Source organism: Schistocerca americana, chromosome 6 (assembly GCF_021461395.2).
Source record: "Schistocerca americana isolate TAMUIC-IGC-003095 chromosome 6, iqSchAmer2.1, whole genome shotgun sequence".
Taxonomy (NCBI): Eukaryota; Metazoa; Arthropoda; class Insecta; order Orthoptera; family Acrididae; genus Schistocerca; species Schistocerca americana.
In genome coordinates this window covers 361,541,543-361,562,847 of record NC_060124.1, presented here as the reverse complement: position 1 = coordinate 361,562,847, position 21,305 = coordinate 361,541,543, and the positions used below count along the sequence as shown (strand labels likewise).

Sequence of the window (21,305 nt, the reverse complement as noted above, 5' to 3'; positions counted from 1 at the left end):
AAGGGAACCTCCCCATCGCACCCCCCTCAGATTTAGTTACAACTTGGCACAGTGGATAGGCCTTGATAAACCGAACACAGATCAATTGAGAAAACAGGAAGAAGTTGTGTAGAACTGTGAAAAAATAAGCAAAATATACAAACTGAGTAGTCCATGGGCCACATAGGCAACATCAAGGACGACGTGAGCTCAGGAGCGCCGTGGTCCCGTGGTAGCGTGAGCAGCTGCAGAAGGAGAGGTCCTTGGTTCAAGTCTTCCCACGAGTGAAAATTTTACTTTCTTTATTTTTGCATAGTTATTATCTGTCCGTTCGTTCATTGACGTCTCTGTTCACTGTAATAAGTTTAGTGTCTGTGTTTTGCGACCGCATCGCAAAACCATGCGATTAGTAGACGAAAGGACGTGCCTCTCCAATCGGAACCGAAAACATTTGATCGCAAGGTCATAGGTCAACCGATTCCTCCACAGGAAAACACATCTGATATATTCTATACGACACTGGTGACGGTATGTGCGTCACATGACAGGAATATGCTGTCGACCCACCTAACTTGTACACTTGACGAATGGGTAAAAAGATTCTTCTACCTTGCCCGATTTAGGTTTTCTTGTGGATGTGATAATCACTCCCAAAAAAGTGATGAAAACATAAGAGTTTTGTCACATAAACTGAAAATGAAAAAATTAATGTTTTCACTCGATGGAAGATTTGAACCAAGGACCTTTCATTCCGCAGCTGCTCACATTACCACAAGACCACGGCTCTCCTGCGGTCCCAGTGTCCTTGATGTTGCCTATCTTGCCATGAACTACTCAGTTTGTATATTTTGCTTATTTTTTCACAGTTCCACACAACTTCTTCCTGTTTTCTCAATTGATCTGTGTTCAGTTTTTCAAGGCCTATCCACTGTGCCAACTTATAACTAAATCTGAGGGGGGTGTGATGAGGAGGTTCCCTTGTCAGTAATTATTTAATACTAAGGCCCACAACTTAAATTTTCAGTTTTTAAGTTGCTGTCAGGATTTCTGACTTCTATGGCATTTCTATGTAATGGTTAGATTCAGACATAAATTTAATTTTGGAAAATTGTATCTTGTAAACACAGCTCATGATTTGCTACTGCTGAATTATCTGTATGGCCTGAACAGTTATTGCACCTGTGTCATCCACAGGGAGAATGACAACAGATGTGTAGGATTGTGGGCAGGGATGTGAGAGTGATGCACCAGGGTAATGCAGATTTAGCATGGGTGACATTATACCATTTTGAAGGATGAATGAGGCAGTATACTGGTTGAACTGTAACTCATGTTAGTGCACAATGAGAGGCAGATGAAAACCTGGTGAAGGGTGTTATTAAGTTTTTTCAGTGAACTGAATTTGAATACAGTTATGGAGTTTGATATATGAATAACAGCTGTTAGTGATTATTATGCCATTTATTCATTTACCCAGGTAATAGCTACAGGAAATTCTCAGAGCTATACTTAAACATGATAACACAGACCCATTACTATGTCATGAACTTCTTAAAATTTTGAAAACTCCATTAGCATTAACCATATTTTTGTTGTGTAATATGGTATTTCTTTGCTATTTGCTATATGGAAATAAGAGAAACATCCAGGCAGTGTAATGAAAATCATGACTCATATGAAAAACTTGCCATTTGAAATACATTTGCTGATAATTACTTGCTTGTGTTTCACGTATATAACTTTGTACAAGTATGTATCTTGCTAGTATGGCTTTGAAAAATATGATAAGAATTGTATTCTCATGCTCATAACTTGTATCACTCATACATTGAAATAATCTTACAAATAACTTTAATCTCTTCGACAGCTTTTAAATGTCCAGTGCATGAGCATCAATGAAACAGGGCCCTCACAACAAAACTAGCAGTGCAACAATAGCTTTCTACATTTTCTGGAGATGAATTTGCTCCACAACATAAAGAAGGAAAATTATGAGCTCACCTCTATGCGACTTTTCCTGCTTTTGCGTAGTCGGAAAGTCTTCCTGCTTTGTGCCTTAGATCTTTGGAGTCGTGGTTTGTCAGTACTGCGACTACTCATCTCTCCTGAACTTCCTTCTGTGGGGCTGCCGGGACTTAAAGGTGTTACTGATGTTTCACCTATAAGATTTGAATTAACTACTGTAGGAAACAAGTCAGGGTTCTCCCTTCATATTTTTCTCTGTTCTGTTTGGTCTCATTTGATTTCAAGTGATTATGATTAAAACAAATAGTGCTACTATCTCATTTGTGTCAAAGCTATTACTGGATTAGACTATATCAGTGTAATCTAAATTTTGAGAAACAAGTTATTTAATACACTTTTAACTGGAAATGATGAAAACTTTCTTTGCTGTGTTCAGTTGTACTAGACTGCCATTTCATTTCATCCAGATTTTGTAAGCTGTATGACAGAAAGACTGTCAGTAATATCCTGTAAGAACATTTTATCCTTTTCAGCTCCATGTAACTGGTGGCAGTTTCAAGTGATAAAAATGTAATGATATAATCTGAGTCAGTTGTTTTTAAATATGTTCATAAGTTTGCAGACTGCAATATAGAGAACAGGAAAGCTACAATGTATACCAGTATTGCAGTGTGACATTCAGAAACAGCTGTCACTTGTACAAAAGATAACAATGGTTGAGCTTGTTTCCCAAAATAACAACTCACTGCAATGTGGACTGTTTCAGTACGATTACAAATAAAGTACATTTTTTCTGTGAAAACATTGCTACAAACTGACCATTTACATAACTGGATTTTTTTGTTTTAACCTTAATCTACAACAGAATTTGATAAACATAACCCAACCAAATACTTAATATCTACTCAGAAATTTATCAGTGAAGTAGAAGGAGTCGTCAATTAGAAATTATTTCGTTACCTGTCAGCACCTGTAATTCACAAGGGTGGCAGTCAAATATTTCAATAGCTGCATTCTTTACTTACGTGGAATTCTTGATGGACAATAGATATTATCCACTTAGGACAATTATCAGAATGCATCACACAAATTTACTGCTAATCTATTTTACTATTTTCATAGATGATCTGAAGTTCAAAGTTAGGTCTTTGAAAGGAGTGACAAACTATGTTATGATTTGAATTATGCTTATCAACTCATTAACAGTATAAATGAGCAAATAGTATTTTTTAATGTTGTAGTGCCACTACCTTGTTTTAGTGAAATTAATAAGAGATGGTAAGAAAGCCACTGCGGAGTATTGCAAGAGTAGGTATGGGCTGGTAGCCACAGTGTGGCAATATGTGGATCAGAGTAACATGTACGCAGAAGGATTGTGAGATGGGCTAGCTGTACTGAACAGAAAATTGCACTGCACATTGGTAATGGCCTTAGCATGTAGGTCCATGTCACCTCACCAGGACAATATTCTGCTTATGGGCTACATGACTAAGTGCCAAGTTTTGGAGTAAAAAATACATGTTAGTGTCATATAAATATGTCCAAATTTTGAGGCAGAGGTCCTTCTCTGGAATCCAGCAGCACCACTATGATGCAAGAGCCACACCAGATGACAAGATGACTGGCATCACCAGTAGCAGCTACGAGTTTTGAGTCCAGATTGGGCCAGTCAGCACCAGCACTGAGTTCCTCACATGAGGCAACGACTCACATCCTGTGCCAGCTGTCACTATGTGCCACTGCAGTGCGTGTGTGTGCAGGGCTGTATCTCAAGAAGAGGCTGTTTCCTAGTGGAATAACATTATAGCACAACACACAGCATACCACTAATGTGATGGCCATAGGCTACTGAGGCTGTCGGCTGTCCTTTGGGCTGTAGTCAGCAGCATGGTGCACCTATGTGAGCATCTCCTCACTGGGTGGAAGCAGCCAGCCATGAACCAGCACTGGCTATGGTCAACGAAGTGAGTCAATGTTTGCCTTTCTGAGCTAATGATGCAAAGTGTAATTATAGTTGATTAGACACCTTTCTTTTGATCAGCAGTGTTTCCACTGGGCCTCCCAGCCATTGTCACCGAAACTCATTCTACAGAGTGCAGCTGCTCTCAACAGAGTGGTGTCGGGAGAGCTGGCATCACCGCAGTGGACAGCAGGGGGTGTACCACCCTTATGCAGTGTGATGTCCTAACTGCAGCCTGTGATATCCTCATCACAGGGGTGAGTGAGATTATTATATTCTTTTGTGGTGATAACCATGGAATCAGGTGTTAGGGGACATCATAACTGGAGAGTTACTTTTGTGAGTTCAGAATAGCTGGTGGATATCTCTCAGCTTAAATGTAATTCTGGGGATGAATGGTTATAACCTGTGCAATGTACACAGTGCAATTTATTTGGGCATTCTTCTCCTTGTGCTGAGACTGTAGCAGTTGTTTGTTTTAGATGTAATTGCTTTGGCCACATGGCAAGACGGTGTAGAGTGTCCAGCTGGCTTATGATTAGAAAGAAGAAGTAAGTGGGGTAGTACGTGTAGCTACAGAGTGTTCTGTCCATGTTGAATTGTTAGTGCTAGCTTTGTGAAAATGAGTGAGTGTTCAGGTAGCTCAGTTCAAGGCAGAGAATACATTTGTAAGTAATAAGCTAGCAGAGAAGTATGATTGAAGTTGCAGAACCTAAGAGTGGATCCAGCGGTTGTGAACTTGGTTTCTCCCTTTTCCAGTAGGTTGCCTGAGGATGTGTTGGCATTTGCAGAGGTTCTCTTGGCATTGGCTGACATAAGGCGTTGGTCAGATAAACATTTGTTTCAGATAGCAATGTTGTGTCTGCCAGGAGAGGCAAAGTCATTTGTATGGCACACAGAGGTGCTGCACAAGCCAGAGACTTTTGAACAACTAAGGCAAGGATTAGAACAGAGACATAGGAAGTAGAACAGCACAAGGGTTTTCTGTAAACAGTTGAGCATAATTTCAAAAGGGCATAATGAAACTGTAGAGGATTTTGTGGATAACATGAGGAAACTTAATGCAGACATGTGAGTTAACACATGTGAGGAAGTGAACAAGGTTTCCTGCAGAAAGCCAATCAATAGGCACTTGTCACTTTCCAGAAGGGTTTAGCACTGGAGACGTCTAAGAGGGTATGCCTATGGGCCTTCATGCAGCAATCAGGCTGGTATTCAAGTATGACAAAATTCATGTTCCATCAGGGGTGAGGGATTGGGGAAATGTGTTGGTATAAAGTGTAAGATGTTTTAATTATGGGCATATAGGTACATGCAGCCTCCAGCCACAGAGTAATAGGGGTGGTATGAACTGCCAGAAGTTTAATGGGAATATTAATAGATGTTGTATGGATCAGCAGCAAGGGTAGAGGAATAAGTTTTTGTTGGACAAAGGGACAGTGGACTTGAGAGATTTAGTGGGTGAGAGGTAATGGAATCCATCACATTATCAGTTGCTTGGGGTAGGGGATAGTGGTATATGACCACTGGGTTTGGAAATAATGAGTTTTTTGTAAGCAGTATGTGGAAGTAGTATCCCATGTAAGCAAGGGTTACAGTATGATTCCAGGGTTAGATTTTCTGTATCAGCATCACATTGTAATTGACCATTGATGAGGTATAGTGGAGCATAGTGGGAAGACATTCCAGCTAGGGGAAGCAGTTGTTGATGTTGGTGTGTCATGAGGTGCATCTGTTGTGCAAGGCAATCCATTTAGAACATAATCAATGATACTGAGGCTTAATTTGCATAACTGTGTGTCAAGTGGCTATGGAAAGTCACCATGGATGAGTGTGGAGCAAGACTTACTGATTGGTATGTTATGTATAGTGGAACCATTGGAAGATAGTGAGGTATTGTATTTATATGTTGTTTAGTGAGACAAAGTATTGTACATGTACAAGAAAGGGGCAGAGGCAAGGCAATACCCATCAATGTGGGCAATTTTGGCACTGATCAGATTACCTTGTTAAAGGAAATGACAGTGACAACATTGGAAATTCCAGATGAGCAAGACTGCCAAACAAGAGGAGGGGCTGTAACAGAGTGAAGCACTTAAAGGGTACCGAGGGGACACAGATGGAGGACCTGGAGTCAGGATTCGAGACCTATTTTTTTTATATATTTTTTTTTTATTGCAAGGGCTGTTGCGTTCAACATCAATGATGCAACACAGTATCCCAATGGGGAATAAAGCACTGGTTTATCATAGGTCATACAGAATACCACGGTCCCTACAAATGATTTTGAAGGAGTTTATCAATCAACAATCGGTCGATGGTATAATACAAGGAGGGAGGGAATTGTGATTGTACCGAAGAAGTCTATGAACGGTTCGAGGAAGTATCAGTTATGTTGCAAGTATCACCATTTAAATAGTAATACTATGATGGAGTACTAAGAAAGGTATCAAGTTTCTGTGGTTTTAAGAGTGTCATAGAGTGTTTGTCACATTAAAAGGGGTATTAATGTCAAGTCCATTGTTGATGTTTCCATACTTTCAGAAAGAATTTATACTGTCGTGTGATGCATCAACCCATGCTGTCAGGTGCATTTTGAATCAAGAGGTCATTGGCAAGATCATCCTATTGCTTTTGTATCAAGACAGATGAATAGAGTGGAGAAAAATTATTAAACGATGGAATGAGAGATGCTTAGCATGGTGTACCGTGTGACATATTTTCAGTGTTACCTGTAGGTAAGGAAGTTTAAGGCAGTGAGGGACCATGCTGCTTTGAAGTAATTGCTAGGCACTGAAGGACCTATCCAGTAGACTGATGAGGTGGTCATTAAAACTCAGCAAATCTGAGTGTGTGAAGTAATTCACAAACCAGGGAGGAAGCATGGAAATACAGACCCACAAAAATAGCAGTAATACAAGCACAAGATCAAGACCTGGTTTAGTGGCAAACAGCACAGATTACTGATGAGGAGTGTAGACAGTATAGCAGACAACAGCAATGTAACAAGTATGACAGATTTTTATGTAGTCAGATGAAGTTATGACCGTGAGTGGTTGTGCCAGTGAAGTTGATGGGAGACATTCAAGTGAATGCATGATCATGTCTTATTGGGCTATGGGGAATGATGGGCAATGAATCAGAGGTGGCAGAGGATGCAAAAATGAGGTTGATCAGTAAGTCAGTTGTGTAGAGAGTGTGCAGCATGCAGATTTAAGTGGGAAACAGGTGCTATTGCAGGACATGCCAAACGCCAGCACAAAATCTTTTGTGTTAACCATTATAGATAATTTTTTATGTTATATTGAGATGGTGCCAATGCTGGACCAGTAGGCAATCACAATTGCGCAAGCATTGGTGAGTAGATGGGTATGGAAGTATGGAGTGTCAGAAATAATAATAACTGATCATGGGTCAAACTTCATGTCAGACGTGATAGAACTGTGTCTGTTGCTGAAGGTAAAGAAGTTAAGAACAGGTCCAGTACATTATCAAGCAAATGGAAGGATGGAACAGTTTCATCAGACGATTGGGAAGATGTTTAGTTATTACGAGAATGGCCACCATTAAGATTGGGAATGTGTATTTATCTTTTATGGTGCGCACATAATTCAGAACTACACTCTAGCACAAGATTGTCACCATTCAAAGTGGTTTGTGGTAAGAAGATGCCATTGCTTTCCAACATGATTAGGCAGAAAGGAAGTGGGAGTGGAGGCTCAGTCCAAGAATCTGCAAAGGTTTGGAAGAAGGTTCAACAAACAAACACCAAGACATTTTGGAAAAGCAAGAGCAACCAATGAAGCCTGTGGGAACATTACCTCAGTACAAAGTGAGCCAATGGGTGATACAGTCAAGTCCTAATATCCCAAAAGGGTAGACAAAATAGTTTGTGACACAGTACCAGGGCCCATACCAAGTGACTGAAACCATGCAACCTGTGAAACTAAAATGGTTGTACATGTCAGGCATCTACAACCATTCAAGGGTGTGCCAGAAGCAGTTCCAGGCAGAATATAATGGGACCAAGGAAGGAAGCGAAGAAGGAGAAGCAAAAGAATGAGCAACAGGTATAGAAGTTCGTGCACCTCAAGCACGGTATGCACTAAGGCCAAGAAAGCAGTCAATATGTTTTGTGTTTTTGGTTATTTTCTTTTTTGTATTGTGTAGGTGATTGGAGTAATTTTAGATGTATGTGTTTAGTATGATGAGATGTGCTGTTTGGAGGCAGGAGGATTCTGGGGGAAGTGAACGTAATAATGGTCCCTGTCATCAGGTTGCCATGCGGAGAAGGCGTCGAAAGAAGAATGTTAGTTTTGGCAGTGCTATACCTCTTCTCCTTGGGCAAAGTTGGACTGCTGTGAGATCATCACCTGAATGAGATAACAAGGTTGGCGGAGGTGTTTTTGGGTTTTCAGCAGTTAAGAAGTACTAACAGAATACTTAAGGAGGTATCAAAAGTATACCAGAAATTGCTCTGCGTGTGTGTAAGATTGACAGAACAGATAGAGAAACTGATAGTAGTGCGGCATGAGTCACATAAGGTAAAAACGGGATGGACAGATGCTGGTGGTAGAATACTAAAGACCATATCTGGGACAGCAGATGCGAGTTACATAAGCAACCTAAACAAAACAACAGGAGCTACAAGGTATTTAATAGAAGGGGATAGGGTGTCTATGGAATGGCATTTAATGTGGATTGTGAGTTTGGAGAGCAGCATGTTGAACAACACGTATGCTACAACAGCCTACTAAGGAAGTGCTGGATTATGTCAGAACATCAGCTAGTATTATAAACTGGGATTTAGAGGCAGTTCAAGCATGAGTGCAAATACTGGATGCTAGGATAACAATGCCAAGACTGTTGCAGTCACCAGGGGATGGTATCTGGGATGCAGTAGTGGAGATGATGAACATGCAGGAAGCTGTTCGTCAGGCACTAGGTGGGCAGTTAAGTCTGGTTTTGTTGTCACCTGAACAATACCTGGAGGGCTTGAGAAAGGATGGGTAGAATTACCACCAGAACTGCAATTAGTGGTAGAGCCAAGCAGTGAGAACTTGTGTTTCTACTACCATGGAGCAACTGTGGTCATAACAACAGATAGTGCACAGTCTTACATGTCAGTGAGGATAGGTGGCCGGTACGCACATGCCGTCTAAGTGTTAAATGTGTGACAAAACAAGCTGTGATCTCTTTACTTCCTCTCTTGTTTTGCCATCTTCCTCCTTAAATTCATTTTATTTTCATTTTTGCCTAATTACCATTAACATGCATTAGTATAATCTACATTATTTTTTGACTGAGCGAGGTGGCACAGCGGCTAGCACACTGGACTCGCATTCGGGAGGACGACGGTTCAATCCCGCGTCCAGCCATCCTGATTTAGGTTTTCCGTGATTTCCCTAAATCGCTCCAGGCAAATGCCAGGATGGTTCCTTTGAAAGGGCACGGCTGACTTCCTTCCCCCTCCTTCTCTTATCCGATGAAACCGATGACCTCGCTGTCTGGTCTTCCCCAAACAACCCAACCCAACCCCTAATTTATTTTGACCATTCCTAGTTGATAATTTTGTTATAGGGTGAAACCAGTATTTGTTTCGCGACTTAGATTCCATTTTTGACTTATAAACAAATATAAATTCTGATTATAAACATTTGGAAGAAGAACTACTAGAATCCTTAAAGTATTTGTTTGGCTCTGCTCGAAAACATATTAGCAAAGCCAGCCCTTAATTAATTCCAAAATAATTACCGGGTTTGTCAAAGGTATTGTTTGCATAACTATATCTGTCAGTTTCATTATTTAAACAAATAATACGGCCTAACCTTTGTGATAGAAGGAACTGTTAAAAAGGAAGAATTTTTTGATGTATTCAGTTAATTGAATGAGTTATGTTTTAATTGTAATTTCTGAATAATGTATAGTATCAGTGCCTATTATTGTGAGGATATATAAAGGACTTGTTTTCTGGTCCTGAGACAGTCAGTCTATGGCCAATTTTCAGGCGGAATTATGTATTGGTAAAACTAACAATAATGCATAAATGTAACACTGGAATAAGTGTAACAGAAAGGGGTAGGCTTTGTGTTAAAACAATTAATAACAATGTCAGTTCAATTTATTTGAGAAGTAGGGTCACATGTACTGTATTACTCTGCAAGACCTGTGAACTGTGTGTTTAGGCTTTTACTGCTCATAGATGTATTACAGCAAACTATTGTAGCAGTATGCTGATGTTGCCTGCAATCTATTAATGAGGCTTATCAACATTTACCAATAGTAAACTGGCCATATAATTGTGTAACATTGCGGGGTTGTGAACAGTGAAAGTAAACAATTGTGAAACTGTTGGCTACATCATTTACAGTATTCAGTGTTGAACTTCACCCCCCCCCCCCCCCCACACCCCCCCCACCCCCCCACCCCTCATTTTTCAGTTAGTATAACAATGCAGTATGTTGACACTGAGAACTATCAACAAAGAAATAAAACAGGCAAACATCACACACAGTGTACACCTATCCAGTGAAACTAGAGGCAGTTGGGAAGATAGTGCAAATGAGAGAGAATTGGGTGTTACTAGTGGTGGAAGTGGGAGTTGACACTTGGTAATGATTGAGGATGAGCTACAGCAATGCCAGAGGGGGTGGAGGTGGTCGCATATGCCATACTCGCAAAATCCATAACTCCAGAGAGATGAAAGCACATGTATCATACTGTTGTTCAAAGGATAAGCTAGGGGGTTGTCCATGGTGGAAGGAGCTGATGGAACTGAAGCTGTATTTCCTGAAACTGGGTTTGATTTGAACGTATTCAGTACATGACCACATAGTAGTGATTGCTAGTTGCTATGAGCAAGGATGACTCGTGGGAGCAAGCCACTTGGAGTTAAGTGCCAGTGGGTTGTTGATTAATGGGACTATGTGTGATATTTCAGGACCAACATTCCATTTACTGACTACAGTGATGGGAGCTATTCTGTTAAATGTAACACAGCCACAACTGTAATGGCCAGATGAACCCTTAAGAGATAATGCCTAAACAAACCCTCAACTTCCTGAACAGTACCTGTAAACCTAGCCTAATCCATTTTCTACGTCAGATAATAGCCGCTAAGGAGGGATGGATCACTGTGAAGCAGTTAATGCAGCATGTAGAACAGTATCAGGATGGTAGGCATTGGTAACCATGACCTTGAGAATTGCGATTCCTAGTGCCATGGTGGCTCTGGTTTTGCTCTGCACAGCTTTTATTTATCTGAGCTGTTCAGAAGCCTGACCCATGGGTTGTTCAAGTTCCCACAAACTGGATTCCCTGGGCAGGAGAGTAGAAATAAGTTTATTGAGTTTTTAAAGATTAACAGAGTCACTGTTTAGTTTTTAGGGATAGCCAGTTGAGTAGTGTGTATGTATTCTATAGATTAAGGGAAGAAGTAGTTATGGTGCAGAACCACATCTTAACAAGATCTGAGGGACCAAGTTTTCTCCATGGAGGAGGGCAGTGTAGTGCCAATACCCAGTTTTAGTGAAATTAATAAGAAATGGTAAGAAAGCTGTTGTGGAGTTTTTCAATAGCAGTCCTGGACTGAAAGCTGCAGTGTGGTGACAAGTGGGAAGGATTGAGAGACAGACTTGATGCGCTGAGCAGAAAATTGCACCATGCAGCAGTAATGGCCGTAGCAAGCAGGGCGATGTCGCTACACTAGGGCAAGATTCTTGTTACGAGATAGGTGACTATGTGCAAAGTTTTGGTGTAATAAATGCATGGTGGAACCACATAAATAGGTCTGAACTTTGAGGCAGAGGTACTTCTTCAGAATCTGAAGCACAATCACAGCACCAGTGCCATGCTGGACGATTGGGCATCACCAGTAGCAGCTATAAGTTTGAGCCTGGGTTGCCGCCAGCACTGAGTTCCTTGCAGGACTTGGTGCCCCAGCACTGCTGACCTGCCATCTGCACCAGCACTGAGATCTTTGGGGGACTTGGTGCCTCAGTGCCAGCTAATGCCCAACTCCTGCTGGATGCTGGATGGCATACCTGTGCACAGCAGTCACCACGTGTCACTGCAGTGAGAGCTTGTGGTGATGATTTACAAGAAGAGGCCATTCTGCTGTAGAATGCCACAACACCACAACACACAGCACACTGCTGATGTCACAGCCAGGGCCTACTGTGGTTGCTGTCCATCTTCCAAACTGTCATCAGCATCCTGGGGCGCCTATGTGAGCATCTCCTCGCTGGGCGGAAACAGCTGGCCGTGAGCCAGTGCCAGCCAGAGTCATCAGAGTGAGGCATGTTTGCCTCACTGAGCTCATGATGCAAATAATTAAAGCTGAATAAATGCTTCTCTTTTGGTCAACAGTGTTCCCACTAGGCCTCCCAGCCCATTGCCACCGTCACTCACACTATAGAGGACAACTGCACTCAAGAGTGTCTATTCACAATGAAACTCTCAAAAACAATGGCATCTATGACTAAACTTCATATTTAGAAGGGTGGTTCAATATTATGAGCTACACTGTCTTCTCTGAGTGACCATCACATATTGTTTCTTCTGTTATTATTGTACATGCTGAAACATATTTAAACAGTTCAGTTATCACAGTTGAATTTCAGTGAGAGAGAATTATATACTACTTTATGAGTGGTGATGAAATGTGGCTGTCTACATTTTGCTCTGGTCATTCTTATCCAACAACTGTGTAAACAGCAAGTTGTATGGGCAAAAGAATGACACATACTTTCTTCACTGAAAGTGAACACAGTCATAATGAAGGTTTGGTTGACTGGTGTATGCATTTATAAGCTTTTCCATGTAGTCACCATCGGACTAAATGAAAGCTGGTAAGATGATAGCCAAAATGAGTAATTTTCATGTAGATTTCTTAATGGAACCTTCATAAATGATTTGTGAGATGTACTAATACATACAATACAACTGATAATTGTTTGACAGAATGTTTTACAATGAATGGATTTTGACACCATTATCTTTATAGTGTTTTGTTTAGTAAAGAGAATTATTTTCCAAAGCGGTAATTAAATATCTTGAGAGGTATACTAAGAAACTTGAAAAACTGACACATTTTATTCAAATCTGATTTGCTTCTTTCAGTATGATTTGATTTACACAAATATACAAGGTTCAGATAATTTTGCATACTGAAAACAATTAAAAGATGTACCTGAACACTTAAATGAGCTTGATTACCTGGTCCTAATTTTACCAAACCTTTGGGTACCAAAAACTTGCCAGCTCAGCTTATTTGTTTCCATGAAAGCAAAAGTAAATGTAGCCAGCTATACGGTAGACAATAATAAAAAGGTACAATATAAGCTGTTAGTTGTGAACCATAAATGTGACTAAACTACTTGTATTATTGGTGGTCGATAACCATGAAACTGAGTATTTAACATGTACTGACTAAGCATAGCATTGTAGGATCAACAGCAAATATACGAGTACCTATCAGTTATTTTAGAATGACATTTCAACAAATAGTTAGAAATTCCAAAGAGATTTACTAATCTTAGATAAAAAGTAGAGTTGAATGTTAAAAGCATGCTTCAGGAGACATCTAAATCATTTAGAGTATTTACTTCAAGTAATATCTAGATTTTCTACAAAACTTAAAAAAAATCTACAATGAAGAATCAGTAAGTTATCATTCTATAAGTACTTCACAGAAAAGTGCGTTTTGAGTAACATGATCAACTGTGCATTCAACAAGTACTAATTCTTCAACTTTGCATATCTATACATTCTACGATTTTTTGAATATACAAAGAATGAAGTCCATCTTCTAACATCTCGTGATGTTAAAATGCTGTTATGCTTCCACCTCAGACTGCTGACAACCTTGGCGGTACCAAGATTCACTTCTGTAGTCAGTTTTCATGAGAAGCTGGGATGAATTACGAAAAGGAATGATACATAGTCATGTTTTACATAAAAATTAGATACTCATAACCAGTAAGAGATGTTGTTCATATAACCTTGATAATATGTTATAGATATTATATTAAAAGACACAGGGGGAGAGAGAGAGAGAGAGAGAGAGAGAGAGAGAGAGAGAGAGAGAGAGAGAGAGATCATGAATTTTATGATTCTTATGTCACAGGTCAAGACAACAAAAATACCTAGAGATGTTTTTTGTTTTTGTGAACAGGGAATCACATAATGTAACAACCATGTGAGATAAGAAATCTGACAGTATTTATTATTAGAAAGCACAGAGAAGGCATGCATATTCTCCATTTTATTCAGTGACTCTGAAAGACCAGTTAGAGTACCACCTTACCACATCAGTATAATTTTTAAGAGCACAAACTCAGCTACAGTTACAACTGTAAATATTTCATATGTAACTTACTTTATGGAATATTGTATTATTAATTTTATTTTGCCTTTTAATTTAGTTTTTTGCCTTCAAAAAGCAAATAAAAATAACTGTGTGTGATCATTACAGCCAGACTTTTCATCTGCTGCATGTAGTAAAGGTGCACCAGTATTAGTACTGCAGTGCAGAGCCATGCACTGATCGTATCACTACCATGCACGGTGACTTATTTATGTACGGCCAATGTATTCAATAAAAAAAAAGAGATAAAAAATTTCTGTAATATTTGATCTCTTTCTGTTTTGTTTTAAATTCTGTGGACCCAAAAGAGTTCAAATGCCAAGTTTACAAATGGCTCAAAACTATAAGAAACATATCTATGAGCTTTACAAGCATTATCTTCTTTGAACATGGTGTTGCACTTGCCACTGAATACAGTGTTCCCTGTTTAATAGGTATGACACATAAGAATATAATTTATTAATAAGCAAATCAAAAATAAACTTTTTCCTTTTTGTAATAAACAGGATGATAAAAATACATCTGCTAATACTGATCATCATGTCTACCAGTGTAACAATAAATTAAAAAATTGTAATATAGATTTAATTGGCAAGCATTACTGTGTTAATTTACATGGCAGCCATACAATTTTGGAAAGTGAATTCTCTCTTTTCATCTTCTGATTAAGACGAGAGAAGAGAATATACTTCTTGAACCATATCAGCTGCGGGTCAGATAATTAACGGCCTGTAAATAGTTCTGTTGGTTCAAAATTGTGACCAGTGTTAGGAAATTATAAGCCCATCTTCAAGTATACAAGACTGCAAAAGGGAAAATGAAGAAAGTATAATAACAAATGCTGTAAGACTCAATGCTTCTATATAATAATAATAATGGGGTTTCACTGTCCAATGCTAAATATGAGGTTGATACAGTCACATTAGTCAGTACAAAAAGACGAATGTCTCACCAGATAGTCACAAAATAACCTAAGGAAACTAAGCATCCAAAGGAAGGAAAAATGGAGAGAAATTCCATAAGAACATCACTGAACAATGGGAGGTAATGTACATTGTGAGGCACAGGACCATCACACACTGTGAATACTAGGTGCGGGCAGGTGACAGATGCACGTACAGCTGAGATATGGAATGACGTGTGGTAGAAGGCAGCCCGTGCACAGATACTACCAACCATCAGATTACAAGTGAAAGTGAAGCCACCTAGTGGCAAATAGTGTAACAGGTGACTGACTAGCATAACATTAACAAATGGTGAATACAGAATATATAAGTGAATAGAAGATAGTTAAATGTGCAACATTGAAATATAAAACTTAGGTGAAAATTATGTACTTGGGCATAAACAGTGAAAGCCCATCTATTAAAAACAATATAACAGAAAAAATTTTAGTAATTTAAAAAAAGCTACAAATGAGACAAGAATGGCAAGTTGGGTAAAAATAAACATAATGACCCACAAAGGAAAAAGAGAATAAATTAGGTGGCTAAAATTAATGGGATACAAAGAAAAATATAGTTCCTTTGAGAGGAAAGTCAGACAGGAATATTGGTGAGATTTGAGCACTATTTAAAATAGGAATAATTATTTAGAATACACATGAACTTCGGTGTGGTTTACTCATTAGGGGTAGTTGAAGGATTCTTGTTTAAGCTGTGCATAATTTCTATTTTCTCTAATAAATCAAGGACACAGCCTTCAAGGTGACAATGAAGAATAGTCAAATTTGAATTTACCCCATAAATTTTAGTCATCTAGCTGATACTTCTTTTCCTTTGTGGATAATGTTGTGACTCGCCGATCTTTCAAAGTGCCGCGGCGCAGTTTTGCGCGTCCTCTACATGCAGCGCTGTCTGCCAGCCATGCAGCAGCAGTGCCACCTAAGCGGGCAGCCAGCCAGTGGCCGCTAGACTTGGAATCAGTCAGGATTTAACTGTGTAAGTGTACACACATCTTACTCTGTTTACTTGATCTGTGACTTTCATGTATTCCATCTTCCTTGAAATATATTTGTTCAACTTGAAGTTATTACAATTGGCGACGAGGTAGTGATTTTTCTTTTCCATCATTGACCTACATGTTTTCATGGCTACTTTAGAGCAGCTATTTCAAGGTCTCATAGAACAGCAAACGCTTCTCTCACATGCGATTAGTGATTTTGTCATGGCATCAAATGCGCGGCGTCTCTCATCATTGTCTCTACCTAATTTTCCTCCTTACGACGAGACAGCGGAAGACTTGTCTGATTACGAAAAACGTCTTCGGCAGCACTTCTTCGCATTTCATGTCGCGGATGAACAAACATGTAAGGCTCTGCTCCTTTCATGGATTTCACCTAAAATGTATCGGTTGTTGTTGCAATTGGCTTCTCTGAAAGATCCTGCGTCTTTGTCCTTTGCTGAAATGTCCTCACTTCTGTCTGTCTATTTTCAAAGGCAAACACATCTAGGAGCCTCTCGTGTTGACTTTTATCGTTGTCAAAAACAACCGAATCAATCCTATCGCGCTTGGGCTGGTGAACTTCACGGCCTCAGTAGAAAGTGTCAGTTTGTTACTGAAGTTCACAAAGAATCCTATGCCGATTCCATGGTATGGGATGCTATTATCCGATCAGCGCCTGACAAAGAAGTTAGGCAACGTGCCCTTCAGTTGGCAAATCTGACTCTAGATGAAGTCCTATCCATCGCTCAGTCTTTCGAAATTTCTTGCGCCGCTGGAGCGCAAATAGAGGCATGGGGCGACTTCAGGGAAATACAACCTCTGTGCGATGTTGACGAAGCATGTGGCATGTCCCCACCAGCCGATGTGGCCACAGTACGCTCCCAAGTGCAGCCTCGGACTAACCGTAAACAAACCTCTAAGAAACTGCAGCAAACCCCACGGCAACATCCTTCATGTCCACAGTGTTTTACGAAACATTCTCGAGAAGATTGCCCACAACGTTGGCCGTGTGTCGCAATTGCAAAAAAAAGGGTCATGTGTCATCCAATTGCAAATCTGACCATACGTGATGTTCATGAACATGACGCTGATTCTGATTCTGTGTTGTCTGTCAATTGTACTTCTTTCCTTTCAGGGAAATTATTCGTCACTGTCCAAATACTTGGTCGAGATGTTCGCATGCAGGTGGATAATGGTTCTGCTGCCACTATAATCAATTCTCAGAGGTATCTTCAGTTGGGTTCTTCAATCTTGTCACCTGTCACAAGCCAATTATGGACTTACAATGAACAGAAGATTTCTCTCTTGGGACAATTTGATGCTGAGGTATCTTACAAATCTGTCATTCGCACTGTTCCCATATTTGTGGTCAACCATAGTAACACGGAGAATCTTTTTGGTTTCGATGCTTTTTGCGTTTTTGGGTTCTCCATAGATGACTCTGTCAATATCGTAGTGAGGCTGTATGACTGGTCCACACATTTAAGGCTCAGATGAGGAAGCTCCTGACTGCTTCTGATGATGATGCGCTTCTCCAATTTCTGGCTTCTTACCGTTTCACTCCCATGGGCGACCACAGCCCGGCCGAGCTCTTATATGGCTGACAGCCTCGCACACTGCTTCATCTTCTGCGGCCTTACACCTCACGGCTGCAAGTGCCTTTCCTTGGCCGTTTTTCTTTGCACATGATTTTGTTCTCACTCTCTCGTATGTGGGTGGATGATTAAGATGTACTGCCTAAAGTATGAAGTATTACGAGTGTTACATATTATATGTGTGTATGACTAAGAGAAGATTTAATGACAGTATTAAGTATTTTTTCTCAAAGTGAAGTGTAGCAAAGTAAGGAGGATTTTCTTCATTTTTTGACATGCTCTGGTGTCCTTGAAGTTGGCTGCCAGCATCTATAATTGAAATATCAGAGAGGGAGACTGAATAGCCTAAATTCGTACAAGCAGAACATTTCTAATAATGCAACTGTATTATCCTTTAAAACATTTTTTTCCATTCATATATGTATTTTTTTTTATTATAACACATCAGTCATCTCTTAAGCTGTTCTCCACTAGACGGCTTCATTTTCCCTCATTATATGACAGTCGCTAGTTTTCATGCATGGCTGCCCTCTACCACTGCTTCATTCCGTATCTCAGTTTTACTTGCTGACAGTCTAGTGTTCAAGGTGTGTGGCAATTATCTGCCTAATGGTGTAAGTTATCTTATGTTGTTTGGTGATGTTCTCTTAGTATTTTGATTTGCATAAACTTTCACATGTATGTCAATACAGTTTTTGAATTTACGTGAATTCATTTGTCATACTGTAAGCTTAGTATAAATAAACAACTTACAGTTAATATTTGGATTGTTCTGTTACTAACAATAACATATTTCAAGGTGTTTTATGATAGCACAGTGACAAAATCCACACATGGGTTGCACTGATTCCTTTTTACATATGGATTTCACATTTGAGATAGTTGTACAGGGAACTGTTGTGGCTGTGTGAAACATTTATTACAGATTCCATCACATGTTGCTTCCCCCACACTGATGTGTGGAATGTTTAATTCTACATGTGTTACAATTTTTTTAACTCTAATACGGCTTAATAATGCCGAAGGGGTCAAAATTAACTAACTGCTAAATAATGAAATGAAGTGGTTATTTAAAAATAATATCAGCCTACACAAGGAAATGACTTTCCACCAGAAATTTACAGTGTCTGTGCACTTTTACATACAAAAGGCTATTGGTTTGATTTTACGTCTGAGGTCATCCCATGGAGCAAGTACAGTCACAGTCACATAGCACAAGTTAGGTGTAGGAAGGAGAGCATGGGTGTCTGCAGGAATTTGTACGGGGTGAGGGTGCAAGACTCTAAAATTTCCATTTTTCATATAAAAGAGCTGTTCACTTTTGAGAGATATCATGCCACAAGAACTAAATTATATAGGTAACACAAAAAAACTTATCAACAATGTAGCAAAAGATAGATTGTTGATTACTGTAAAGATAACACACAGACAAGTTGCAGACAGGCATGATTAAAAGACACTTAAACATAAGCTTTCGGCCACAGCCTTCACTGGAAAAAGAGAAACACACTCCATTTATTCACACAAGCAAGCACACCTCATTCACACATGACCACCAGCTTCAGCAGCTTGGGTCAGAATGCAGCCATCATGTGGAATCGCAACAGCAATCTAGAGGGGGTGCAGAAGGTGAAGGGGAAGGGAAACGGATAGCAGTGTATGGGGGGGGAAGAGCACTGTCTGGCAGTGTGTGCAGGGACTAGAATGCTAACAGATGCAGTGTTAGGAGGTTGTGGGGTAGGGAGGTGGGGAAAATGCAGTGAAAAAGGTGAGGAGTGGGCAAAGGTGGGCGGTCGCATCTGCAGAGGGTGGCAAACAAAGAGTGCAAGATACGAGAATGGGGAGGAGGTGGTAGGATAGAGGGGGTGGAAATTGTTGGGTGGAGGGTGTGGTGATGGTACGTATGTTGTGGACAAGGTAATTATGGGAGCAGAGAATGTGTTGTGTGGATAACTCCCATCTGCGCAGTTCAGAAAGGCTAGCGGTGGAGGGAAGGATCCAAATGGCTTAGGGTAATGAAGCAGCCATTGAAATCAATGATGTTATGTTCACTTGCATGTTGTCCACCTGGTTGGTGTACCTCGCTCTTGGCCACAATTTGGCAGTGGCCGCTGTTCCTTGTAGACAGCTGGTTGGTAGTCATAACAATATAAAAAGCTGTGCAATGATCGCAGCAGAGCTGGAAAATGACATGGATGCTTTCACAGGTGGCCCAGCCCCTGGTAGGTTAGGATAAACCTGTGACAGAACTGGAATAGGAAGTGCTGGGTGTGTGGACTTGGCAGGTCTTGCACCTGAGTCTTCCACGGGCATATGATCCTTGTGGCAAAAAAACTTATGAAGTCCCTGAAAATTGTTGGTTATCCACTAACCAACCAGCCAAGTGTGTTAAAGGGCCACTTCCAGGATATGGGATGGTGGGCCTACCTAGATTGAATCTGCCTCAGGGGTTCATGACGAGGGCTGATGAGCTGGCTAGCCTGAGTGTGGTTTTTATGTGTGTTCCCACATACAACTAAGTGAATACTGGGCTGGTACCCATGTTCCACCTCAGATACATCCTAAGCAAACATTTAGAAAACATTCTCACGCTTGAACATAGATTTACTCTAGGTGCAGACAGATGGGGATACACAAATGCCGTCACATGAGGGAATGGTGGCATCAGGAAGGGCATCTAACCACCAACTACCACTGCCATTGCCTCAACCCATATAACAATGCTGATTCTACAGGAGAATAGGAAAAGGCAAAAGAGGAGGAGGAGGAAATAGATGATAATTAATGGTTGTCCACTCACTTCTAGAACTATATGAATGTTATGGAATGAATAAAAACTGTGTACTACACAATATGGTGGAGGGGGAGGGGGGAGCAAGTGAACCTTTCCTCCCTTGTGGATGCCCATGGAGGAGAGGTAAGATCAACAAAGACCACACAGCCACAGAGTAGGGTGTTCCACCTTCAGTGCCCTCCCACAGGTTCCCTAACACAGTTTCGTACCTTTTCAAGAGATTTTGGCAATAGGCTTTTGCTATGGTTTGACTGTTATAAGCATAGTCTGTTGGAACCACACCCTGGCAGTCCCAAATAACACTTAGCATCACATTGCATTGAGCATCAAATGTCAGTCAGAGCCATTTCCATTAAAACCCCACCATTTTGGCACAAAAATCCGGTGTCATTGTTTGAGCAACTAGAAAATCAATTTTTTCCAGCTCACAGTACTGCTGATAACAATATATAAAGCTATGTGGGTGCCAACTTAAACGAATACATGGCTACAGAGTTGCAAGACATCTTTACCCCCACTATAAAGAACTGACATATATGGCACAATCAAACATGTGCTTACTCTTTGGTTATCACAATCTGGGATCAAATGTGTAGATCAACTTTTATGTATTGAAGCACTTGGTGACCACATGCCATTGCAGCTCATCTGATGTTTTAAAATGCTAGCATGCATTGCAGTAAATAATAACAGTCTAAAGAA

General features: G+C 40.2%; 1 protein-coding gene and 1 long non-coding RNA gene across 2 annotated transcripts in view; one reads left to right on the top strand and one right to left on the bottom strand.

Moving 5' to 3' along the window:
- LOC124619340 (protein unc-80 homolog) overlaps positions 1-21,305 on the bottom strand; it is a 905,779-nt gene that overhangs the window by 9,081 nt on the left and 875,393 nt on the right. The window contains exon 62 of the mRNA XM_047145658.1: positions 1,981-2,138. Coding sequence (XP_047001614.1) covers positions 1,981-2,138 — 158 coding nt within the window. The remainder of the gene's footprint in view (positions 1-1,980; positions 2,139-21,305) is intronic.
- The window catches only part of LOC124619341, a 141,348-nt gene that overhangs the window by 27,186 nt on the left and 92,857 nt on the right, over positions 1-21,305 (top strand). The window lies entirely within an intron of this gene.